Source organism: Alligator mississippiensis, chromosome 4 (genome assembly GCF_030867095.1).
Source record: "Alligator mississippiensis isolate rAllMis1 chromosome 4, rAllMis1, whole genome shotgun sequence".
Lineage (NCBI taxonomy): Eukaryota > Metazoa > Chordata > Crocodylia > Alligatoridae > Alligator > Alligator mississippiensis.
The window spans coordinates 2,300,322-2,311,502 of record NC_081827.1 but is presented as its reverse complement, the minus strand read 5'-3'; the positions used below and the strand labels follow the sequence as shown (position 1 = coordinate 2,311,502).

The 11,181-nt window shown below is 60.5% G+C and overlaps 1 protein-coding gene across 1 annotated transcript; it reads left to right on the top strand.

Annotated features, from left to right (window-relative positions):
• The first annotated feature begins 7,992 nt into the window (after positions 1 to 7,992).
• LOC132249861 (transmembrane protein 53-like) lies at positions 7,993 to 11,148 on the top strand. The gene is made up of 2 exons (XM_059725520.1): positions 7,993 to 8,473; positions 10,796 to 11,148. The coding sequence occupies exons 1-2, from the start codon at positions 7,993 to 7,995 to the stop codon at positions 11,146 to 11,148; spliced, it is 834 nt and encodes a 277-aa protein (XP_059581503.1).
• Positions 11,149 to 11,181: the final 33 nt, after the last annotated feature.

Below are 11,181 nucleotides of genomic sequence, written 5' to 3'. Positions count from 1 at the left end.
GCTGCGCACACAGAGCCCCTGAACACTGTCCTTGCCCAGGGCTATTTGGTTTTCACTTGCCCATGTATGCACACACACGCATGCACACACATGCCCACACACACACAGCTCCAACATTCAGTACTGCTATGGGTCACGTAGCACATGTATACACACGCATGGACAGCCACAGGCTGCCCCAGGAGACCTGGCAACTTAGTCCTGGCCTTGGTGCTCTACATATGCATGCACACGCATGCACACACATGCTCACACCCACCCAGCCTGCAGGCCCTGGGGGTGAAAGCCACGCCCGGGTCATCAGGCCAGGCCTGGCCTGTGTCATCTGGCAGCAGGACGGACCTGCTGGGGCAGAAGGAATCCAGCCGAGGGGAAGGGTGGCCCCTGGCGTGACCCCCGCCCAACGCAGCCCAGAGCTGGAGCTGCCTGGGAGAGGGGGCATGTGGCTGGGGGGCTTTACCCAGCCTGCCCCTCCTGTCCCTGTCACAGCCCCCCTTGCCCTCCCTGCAGCCTCCATCCCCCTGGAAGCGGGGGGTCACCCCACTGTGCTCCCCCCACCCAGATGCCTGGGTTCAAGGCCCAGGGCTGCGGGTTCTGGTCTCCCCCATGCCCCGATGCTCTCTGCCGGCCCTAGAGCCACAGAGCATGTGCAGGCATATACAGGCATGCATGTGTGTGTGTGCAGGTGTGTGTGTGTGTGTGTGTGTGTGTGCAAGCGTGCACAGGCACGTGCACAGAAGAGACCCTTTCCATCCCAGCTAGCCACAGCCCATGTCTCTACAACCCATCTCCTCCTGGGGTCTGAACTCCAGATCTTGCAGGGCTCGTTTGGGGGCTCCTGCTGCAGTGGAGCCTGGAGACAGGAAAGGCTGCAGAGGCAACATGGGGTGGGGGGCATGAGGGGCACTCTCAGCTCCACTGCCAGGGTGCAAACAGTGCAAATCCCCCCCATACTGGGATGTCTGGTGCACGAGCTCCAGGGGCGCTAGGCCAGGCCAAAGCCCGGTGCGTGGGGGGTGGCCCTCACCGCGCCCATGGGAGCACAGCCCAGAGCCCTGCACAGATCGAAGGGCATCGACCCGGCGGCAGCTGGGAGCTGGGGCCTGGCCTGGGCACACGTGGCTGAGCTCAGCTGGAGCATGTGGGGGGCAGGGGCAGAGCACTGCTGGCTGAAAGGGAGCCCCAGCCCCTGGTGGGGGGGGCACACTGCCCCTCCCTGCCCTGCCTCCCTCCCCCCCACCCCCAGGCTGCCAGGTTTGCTGCCCCTGATGCAAGACTGAGTGGAGACCTGCCAACTCGTTTCACCTCTCCATATAGCTGGGAGTGGAACGTGTTCCCCCCACTGCGACTCAGTGCCAGCCAGGGGACCCTCTGCACACACATGCCCATGCACAGACACACGCGTGCACACACACAGACACACGCAGCCCAGTGCTGGCTGCCAGCCGGTGACATCAGCTCCAGCCCAGGGCTCTGGGGCCGGCGGCCTCCGGGCTTTCAGCTTCCCACGGGCTCGAGATTTATCCGCCCAGCTGCCTCCCAAAGTGATCTGCTGAGCCAGGGCGCCGGGGGTTAGCTTGTCACAGCAGCCGGGGGCGCCTGCCCCTGCCCCCCACCCCCTGCCAGCCAGCGGGGAGTGCGCGCGTGTGTGGATGTGCACATGTGTGCAGGGCTCTGTGTGTGCATATATATGTATGGGTCTATAGCTCTGTGTGTGCATGTGTGTGTAGGGCTGTGTGTGGGTGTGGGTGTGCATGTGTGTGCATGGCTCTGTGTGTGTGTATATGTGCATGGGACTATGATTCTGTGTGTGCAGGGCTCTGTGTGTGTATGTGCATCGTTCTGTGTATGTACATGTGCATGTGTCTATGGCTTTGCGTGTGTGTGCGGGTCTGTGTGTGTATGTGTGTGTGTGTGTGTCTGTGTCCTGTGAGTGTATCTGACTGTGTGTGAGCACACATGAATGGGCATGTCTATGGCTGTGCATGTGTGCACATCATGCTTATGCATGGCTTTTGTGTGTGCACATGTGCATGTCTCTATGGCTCTGTGTGTGCATGAGCATGCAAGACTCTGTGTGTGTGTGTGTGTGTGTGTGTGTGTGTGTGTGTGTGTGTTTTCCTGGCTCTGTGTGTGTGCATGCATGGCTGTGTGTGAGCATACATGCAGATGTGTATTTAATGGCACTGTGTGTGTGCGTGCACATATACATGATTCTGTGCGTTTGTGCGTGGCTATGAGAGCACCTGTGCAGGTGCATGTTTATGGAGGTGTGTGTGCATGTGTGTACACGGCTCTGTGTGTGTATGTGTGCGTGTCTATACATGTCTCTGTGTGTGTGTGTGTGTGTGTGTGTGTGTGTGTGTGTATGCACACATGTGCCTGTGGCTCTGCAGGCAGTGAGTTTCCCTGGCTGGCCCTGGCTGCCAAGGGGGCCCAGCACACAACCAACCATTCTCACACATTTACACCAATCGTATGCTATAGCTCATACACACACTGACACACTAGCACTGCTCTCACCCCCTAGAATCCGGGCACACCCACTGGTACTCACCCTCCTCCTGTGTTCACACACAGACCCCCCCTCCCATTTGCACACTTCCAGCCTGGCCATGCTTACAACCTCACACTGACTCGCATGCTTCCCCAAACACACTCACACTGTCCTTCTGCTGCTTGTGTTCACACCTGTATCCTGGTGCATGCTCATACATGTGTGCAAGTGCTGACACCCGCAGTGAATCACAGTGTTGCATGCAAGCAGGCTGGGCGCAGACCCCAGCAGGGGGGCACCGAGGCCAGGCCCTGGCTCCAGGCGGGATCAGAACCTGTCCCCAGAACCACACAACCCCCCTCGCACAACTGCCAGGCACATCTTGCCCTTTTGCTTGCATGCACACTTATCTCCCTTTCTCCCCATCACATACACATCCCCAGTGCCTTACACACACACACACACATGTGCACACATATACTTATCTCCCTTCTCCCCATCACACACACATCCCCATTGCCTTACACACGCATACACACATATGCATACACATGCTATCGCCTTTTCCCCATCATGTACACACTCATTGCCTTACATACACATACACACTTCTCTTTCTTTCTCTCCATCACACACGTCATTGCCTTACACACACACACGTACACACACTTATCTCCCTTTCTCCCTATCACACACATCCCCATTACCTTATACACACACATGCACACACTTATCTCCCTTTTTCCCCATAACACGTATCCCCATTGCCTTACACACACATACACAAACACGTATCTCTCTTTCTCTCCATCACATGTATATTCCCATTGCTTTACACACACACATGTACACGCACACACTTATCTCCCTTTCTCCCCATCACACACACAAATCCCTGTTGCCTTATACACACATACACAAACACTTCATAGATTCATTGATGTAGAGCTGGAAGGGACTTAAGTAGATCTTCTAGTCTGACCCCTTCCCTGGGCAGGAGAGAAAACTGGGCTCATACGACCCCAGCAAGGTGTCTATCCAGCCTCCTCTTAAAGCCCCCCAGGGTAGGAGCCAGCACCACTTCCCTTGGAAGTTGGTTCCAGGTCCTAGCCACCCTGACTGTGAAGTAGTCCTTACAGATGTCTAGTCTGAATCTACCCTCTGCCAGCTTGTGACCGCTATTTCTAGTCACTCCTGGTAGTGCTCGGGGCAACAGGGACTCCCCCAATGCCTGCTGGTCCCCCCTGACTAGTTTGTAACAGGCCACCAGGTCCCCCTCAGCCTTCTCTTGCTGAGGCTGACCAGGTTCAGGTCCCATAACCTCTCCTCGTAGGGCCTGCCTTGCTGCCCCCGGATCATGCGGGTGGCCTCCTTTGGACCCTCTCCACACTGTCCACATCCCTCCTGAAGTGCAGCGCCCAGAACTGGACGCAGTACTCCAACTGGGGCCTGGCCAGTGTCACATAGAGGGGGAGGATCACCTCCCTGGACCTGCTCGAGATGCATCTGTGGATGCATGACAAGGTGCGGTTGGCCTTCCTGACCGCGTCCCCACACTGCTGGCCCATGTTCGTCTTGGCATCAATAATGACTCCAAGAGCCTTTTCTGCCTCTGCACTGACGAGAAGGGAGTTCCCCACCTGTAGGGCTGCTGGTTCTTCCTCCCCCGGTGCAGCACCTTGCACTTGTCAGTGTTGAAACCCATCCTGTTCTCATCCTCCCACCCCTGTAACCTGTACAGATCCGATTGCAGCCTATTCCTCCCTTCTACCGTGCCCACATCCCCCCAAATCTAGGTGTCGCCAGTGAATTTGAACAGGGTGCTTTTCACCCCCTTGCCCAAGTCACTAATAAAGAGATTGAACAGTGCGGGCGCAAGCACCAAGCCCTGGGGGACCCACTGCCCACATCCCTCCAGGTCGAATAAGACCCGTCCACCACCGCTCTCTGGGTGCAGCCCTCCAGCCAGTTAGCGACCCATCTGACTGTGTCAGTGTCAATGCCACAGACACCTAATTTTTTGATGAAAACGGGGTGAGAGACAGTGTCAAAGGCCTTCCTAAAGTCCAGAAAGACTACAGCCACCGCGACATCTGCATCCAAGGATTTTGTGACCTGGTCGTAGAAGGCCACCAGGTCGGTCTGACATGACCTGCCCCTAATGAACCCATGCTGGTTGCCCCTGAGCATCGTCCCCCCTGCCGGTCCCTCGCAGATGCGCTCCTGGATAATCTTCTCAAAGAGCTTCCCCAGGACCAAGGTAAGACTAACGGGCCTGTCGTTGCCCGGATCCTCCCTCCTCCCTTTTTTGAAAATGGGAACCACATTGGCCTTCTTCCAGTTGTCTGGCACCTGGCCAGAGCACTTATCTCCCTCTCCATGATGCACACATCCCCATTGCCTTACACACACACACACACACACACACACACACACCCCCTTCCCACTGGCTGCGCAGCACCACACTTGCTGCAGCAGCCGTGGCTCCCTGACCCTGGGGTCAGACTGCACCCATGCCCTTGGGCTATGCCCCCATTTCCCCCAGCCGGCTGCACCCCACGGCCTGCCCCACACCTGACATGGGGCCAACCCCCTCCATCCTCCCCTCCATCTTCTTCGTGTTGGCACCACCACATGGCAAAAGTGCAGCCCTCAGGCCATGGCATCGCAGGGGTTAAACCCGCCTGTCTGTCCCTCAGTCTAAAGGTGCTTCTCCGCAGGGGCATCCAATGCGCTCACGTGGCAATGCCACCAGTGCCCATCCCACAAGACGTTGCTCCATCACCTGGGCAGGCTTCAGGGCTTCCCAGAGCCATGGGGGACCCTCCCCAGCCCCGAGACCCTCCCAGGTCCAGCCCCTTTGGGCACCGCACAGGTGGCTCGGCCCCGTCTGCATGCAGCCACAACGGGCCTCTGGTGCCATGTTGTGATGCCCCCCAGCCCTGTGCTCCGATGGGGCCACCTCGTGGCTGGACAGCCACTGGCATGACTGGGAGTCAGACGGAGACAGAGGCAAACCCCATGACGAACCTCAGAGCCGCACGACACAGTTGCCCCTGACACAGCCCCTGGCAGCATCCCCACCCCTGGGATACAGGGGGGCTGCAGCCGCCAACATCCTGCTGCGCCCAGGGGGGTCACGGACACTGCAGAGAGCCCAGGACGCGGCCCTTCCTGCCCCAGTGCAGCGTGGGTGCAGGGGCAAGACCCTCCAGCCAGGAGCCTGCGGGGTGGGTGCAGCAGGAGCATTGGCACAGCCCAGCCCCATCCCAGCCTGGGCTGCAGCAGCAGGGGGGAGGCTTCAACCCCCTGGCACAGGGCACAGAGTGCCAACGGGTTTGATCGGATCCAGCCTAAACCTCCTTGGCTGCACCGTCCAGCCATTGCTTCCCGTCCTGCTGTGCAGCGGGAGAGATCAGGGGGTTTCCCTCTTCTCTGTGCAGCCCTCCGGGTGCTTGCAGGCTCCTCGCCCATCCCCCTTTGAGCACCTTTCCCCAGCTGAACAGGCCCAGCTCCTTCCAGCCTCTCCTCCAGGACTTGCTTTCCAAGCCCTCGATCACCCGCCTCTGGCCCCTGTCTCCCATCTCCATGTCCTTTTGAAACCGGGGAGCCCAGAACTGCACGCAGCCTTTGAGATGAGACCCAACAGGTGGAGGCACGACCCCCTCCTGCACCCTGCACCTCACGCCTCTGTTCACAGCATCACGGCCCACGAAGGGCTGGCAGGGAGCTGAGGAGGATCCAACCCCTGCTCCAAGCAGCACCAGCCCCAGCTGCATCATCCCAGCCCAGGTTTGTCTACCTGGGTCTTAAACCTCCAAGGATGGAGCCTGCACGTTTCTCGGGAGCCTTTTCTAATATTTTACTACTTTCCTAGGGAGAACGTTCTTCCTAATATCCAACCTCAACTTTCCTTGCTGCAGCTTGAGCCCATTGCTCCTTGTTTTTTCATCTCCCCCTGCTAAGACCAGCCCAGCTCCATCCTGTTTGCAGCCCCCCTGCAGGCTGCTATTCAATCACCCCTCAGTCTTGTCTTCTGCAGACTCAATCAGCCCATTTCCGGCAGCCTCTCCTCTACATCCTGCTCCCAACTCCCGAGCCGGTTTTGTGGCCAGGCCCGGGTGCCGCCATGCCCCACGCTCATGACTGCAGAGAGCCGCGGAGGCTGCGACCGCCCCGGATTAGCAAATCCAGCGCACGAGTGCACCTGGCAGCTGTGCTGTTTGCATAGCACTGCCCCCCCGGCCCGACAGCAGAGCCTCTAGGGTCTAACGGGAAAGATGCATAGGGGAGGATGCCCAGTGGCACCTGCACCCTGCTTTTCCCACCCCACGTACGCCCTGGGCACCTCCATGCCAACTCTTGCTGGGGGCAGCGGGGATTTCCTTGCTGGACCCCTCCCCAGCAGAGCCCTGGCACCCTTGGCCTGCAGCCGGCTAATGCCGTGGCCCCCACGCTGGCGCCCAGCAGTGGCCACGTGGCTGCCCCGGATCAGTGCCAGCCTGGGGGGCACCGTGCCCGGGGGGCAGGCCAGCCACGTGAGGGGCAGCGTCACTTGTGCTGAGGCAGCGGCAGCCGGTAATAGGATTAGCCGGGAGCGCTGTGCGGCTCCGGCCTCGGGGGCACCGGCGACGTGGGGGATCCTGCGGGCACCGTCTATGCTGCGCCTGGCAGGTAACACCCTGCGCCAGCTCCCAGCGCCCCACAGTGCCCATCCGGGGGGGTCCCCGGGACCTGGTCCCAGCAGGAAAGGGGGTGCCCAGCCCCAGTCCCAGTGGGAACTGCCTGGCACCAGTGGCCATGAGTGGGGGGTGGCCGCAGGTGCCCTGCTAGGGGACTGAGGGTCACGGGCACGGCAATGGGGGGTTTCTCACCCCCATCCTGCACAAATGTGCCCCAGACCACATGCCAGCGGGAAACGGGGGTCCCATTCTGCCGAGACTAAGGGGGTGAGGGGCAAGAAACAGAGCCCACCTTGGTTGGGGGGGGTTCCTAGGTGCCCCCTGCCCCCACCCCGACGAGGGCACGGCACCAGTTCTGCCGGATAAGCAGCTTTGTCGCTGCGGTGCTGGCCCCTTAATGCGTTTCTTCCTGCCTGGCACGGGCAGGGCACCCCCGTCAGCTGGGAGACCCTGGGGTGGGCACACGGGGTGTGGGGGAGATGATGCCCCAGGGATAGGGGTAAGGGACTTTAAGGGTTAAAATGCGTGGCACAGAGCAACGCCTGCTCCACCCCAGCCCAAAGCAGCCCTGGGGACCCCCCCAGGGGTGGCACCCCCCAAGACCTGCCCTGCCGCCAACAGCCCCAATCCTGGCACAGCCCCCCATGTGGGCACCTCTCCTCGCCACGTGGCCCCGCTGCCACAGATCCTGGAGGGACCCCAACTGTGGGGGCGGGGGCCCTTCTCCCCAGCACGGGGTTGATGCCTTGCCCCCATCCCTGTGTCTTGCAGGCCGCCTTGCCCGCCATGTCGTAGGCCACGGCCTCGGCCGGGATGCAGGCGGCGCCCGCCGTGGCCCCAGAGACGCCCGCCCCGACGGGCACCGTCCTGGCCCCCACCATCCGCCTGTACCGGCTGGAGGAGGGCACCGCGTGCCCCCCACCCACGGCCAGCGGCCCCCTACTGCTGCTGCTGCCCTGGCTGGGGGCACGGCCACGCGCCATCGCCCGCTATGTGGCCCTCTACCAGCAGCGCGGCATGGATGTGCTGGTGGCCGAGACCACGCTGTGCCACTTCTTGTGGCCGCGGCAAGGCCTGGCTTACGCGGGGCGGGTGCTGGCGCTGCTGGAGGAGACCCCGGCGCTGGGCGCCCGCCCGCTGCTGGTGCACGCGCTCTCGGCCGGCGCCTACGCCTTCGCCCAGATGCTGGTGCACCTGAGCCGGGCGCCCGAGCGGCACGGGCAGCTGGCAGCACGCGTCCGCGGCCTCGTCTATGACAGCCTGGTCACCGGCGACCTGGCCAACGCCGCGCTGGGTGAGTGCGGCCCCGCACGCTGGACCCCAGGGTGGGCTGGCTCCGGGGGCTTGCAGCCAGCTGGGGACCTAGCTGCCCGCCTCCTATGCACACATACATGCATGTGTGCATGCACACTGCCCTGACACACACCTCCCCGTGTGCACGCTCACAAAAAGCCACACCCACACACTGCCATGCACATGCTCACCACCACATGCAAAACCACCCCCACTCCCTGCACACACACGCACCGCCCACACAGGCACCCCTCTACATGCATCTCCCCATACCCCAAGCACACACACCCTGCCGCACATGCACCCCCTACCCACATCCCCCCACACTCCGACTACCCCCCATCCCCTCACACACAAAAGCACCCTTGTGTCCCCGACTCTAGCCAGTCAGTCTCACCTCCATCCTTGGTAAAGTCTTTGAAAAAATTATCAAGGCTCACATTTGTGAGAGCCCGGCAGGGCAGATTATGCTGAGGGGAAACCAGCACGGGTTTGTGGCGGGCAGATCGTGCCTGACCAATCTAGTCTCTTTCTATGACCAGGTTACGAAACGCCTGGACACAGGAGGAGGGGTGGATGTCGTATACTTAGACTTCAGGAAGGCCTTCGATACGGTATCCCACCCCATACTGGTGAACAAGTTAAGAGGCTGTGACGTGGATGACTACACAGTCCGGTGGGTGGCGAATTGGCTGGAGGGTCGCACCCAGAGAGTCGTGGTGGATGGGTCGGTCTCGACCTGGAAGGGTGTGGGCAGTGGGTCCCGCAGGGTTCGGTCCTTGGACCGATACTCTTTAATGTCTTCATCAGTGACTTGGACGAAGGAGTGAAATGTACTCTGTCCAAGTTTGCAGATGACACAAAGCTATGGGGAGAAGTGGACACGCCGGAGGGCAGGGAACAGCTGCAGGCAGACCTGGACAGGTTGGACAAGTGGGCAGAAAACAACAGGATGCAGTTCAACAAGGAGAAATGCAAAGTGCTGCACCTAGGGAGGAAAAATGTCCAGCACACCTACAGCCTAGGGAATGACCTGCTGGGTGGCACAGAGGTGGAAAGGGATCTTGGAGTCCTAGTGGACTCCAAGATGAACATGAGCCGGCAGTGTGACGAAGCCATCAGAAAAGCCAATGGCACTTTATCGTGCATCAGCAGATGCATGACGAACAGATCCAAGGAGGTGATAGTTCCCCTCTATCGGGCGCTGGTCAGACCGCAGTTGGAGTACTGCGTGCAATTCTGGGCGCCACACTTCAAGAGGGATGCGGATAACCTGGAGAGGGTCCAGAGAAGGGCAACTCGTATGGTTAAGGGCCTGCAGACCAAGCCCTACGAGGAGAGACTAGAGAACCTGGACCTTTTCAGCCTCCGCAAGAGAAGGTTGAGAGGCGACCTTGTGGCTGCCTATAAGTTCATCACGGGGGCACAGAAGGGAATTGGTGAGGTTTTATTCACCAAGGCGCCCCCGGGGGTTACAAGAAACAATGGCCACAAGCTAGCAGAGAGCAGATTTAGACTGGACATTAGGAAGAACTTCTTCCCAGTTCGAGTGGCCAAGGTCTGGAACGGGCTCCCAAGGGAGGTGGTGCTCTCCCCTACCCTGGGGGTCTTCAAGAGGAGGCTGGATTCGCATCTAGCTGGGGTCATCTAAACCCAGCACTCTTTCCTGCTTATGCAGGGGGTCGGACTCGATGATCTGTTGAGGTCCCTTCCGACCCTAACATCTATGACTCTATGAATCTATGATTCTGCACACAGACACCCACACACACTCACATATACAGGCCCCCACACATACACACATCCCCCCACTGCCACCCCCTTACACACAAAACCACCTACACGTCTTGCACACAAACACACACAACCACATCCACACACAAAATCATAGCTACACCCCCACCCACACACCTGCACACACACATACACCCACCCACCCATGCATACACACACCACATACCCCACATAAAATCACAGCTACACCCCCCACCCACACACACATATATACATGCACCCACAAGCATGTAACCCCCCACACAAAATCAAGCCCCCCCCACATACACACACACTGCCTTGTGCTGGAGCTGCCCTGGGGGGTGCAGAGCTGGTCCAACCAGCTGGGGAAGGACCCAGATGCCTCTGATGCTCTGAGCCCCACAGGCACAGCCAGGCCCTGGGATTTTGGGGGGTAAATCAAGGCTGGGGGGGGGTCAGGCTCGTCCAGAGTCCAGGCCTGGGGGAGGTGGGCAGAGCAGGGGGATGCACAGGGGGTCTCCTGCCCGGGGGCACAACCACCCGGTGCCAGCCCCTCTCTCACCTGCAGGTGTGGCACAGGCAACCGGGGCGCGAGGGCTGCGGCCGGCAGTGGCAGTGGGCACGCTGCTGTACCTGGGCCTGTGCCGCAGCTGCACGCAGCGCTACTACGCGGCAGCCCAGGCCGCCTTCGCCCGCCCGCCGCTGCGCTGCCCGGTGCTGCTCTTCCACGGCTGTGACGACCGGCTGTGCGACCCCACCGGGCTGCGGGCACTGCTGGAGGCCTGGCGCGGCGCCGGTATCCCTGTGCACGTGCAGGCCTGGCAGCAGTCGGTGCACGCGGGGCACCTGCGGCGGCACCCCGAGGAATACCGCGCCGCCCTGACCGCCTTCCTGGTGCAGCTCAACCTCGGCCTGCCCTGAGCACCCTCCTGGGGCAGAGCCCAGGCTGGAGGT

Bases quoted from the DNA above. Each gene is read 5' to 3' on its own strand.
- LOC132249861 (XM_059725520.1), top strand. From the start codon at position 7,993: ATGCAGGCGGCGCCCGCCGTGGCCCCAGAGACGCCCGCCCCGACGGGC. The intron at 8,474-10,795 runs GTGAGTGCGGCC...TCTCACCTGCAG, and splicing joins CCTGGCCAACGCCGCGCTGG to GTGTGGCACAGGCAACCGGG.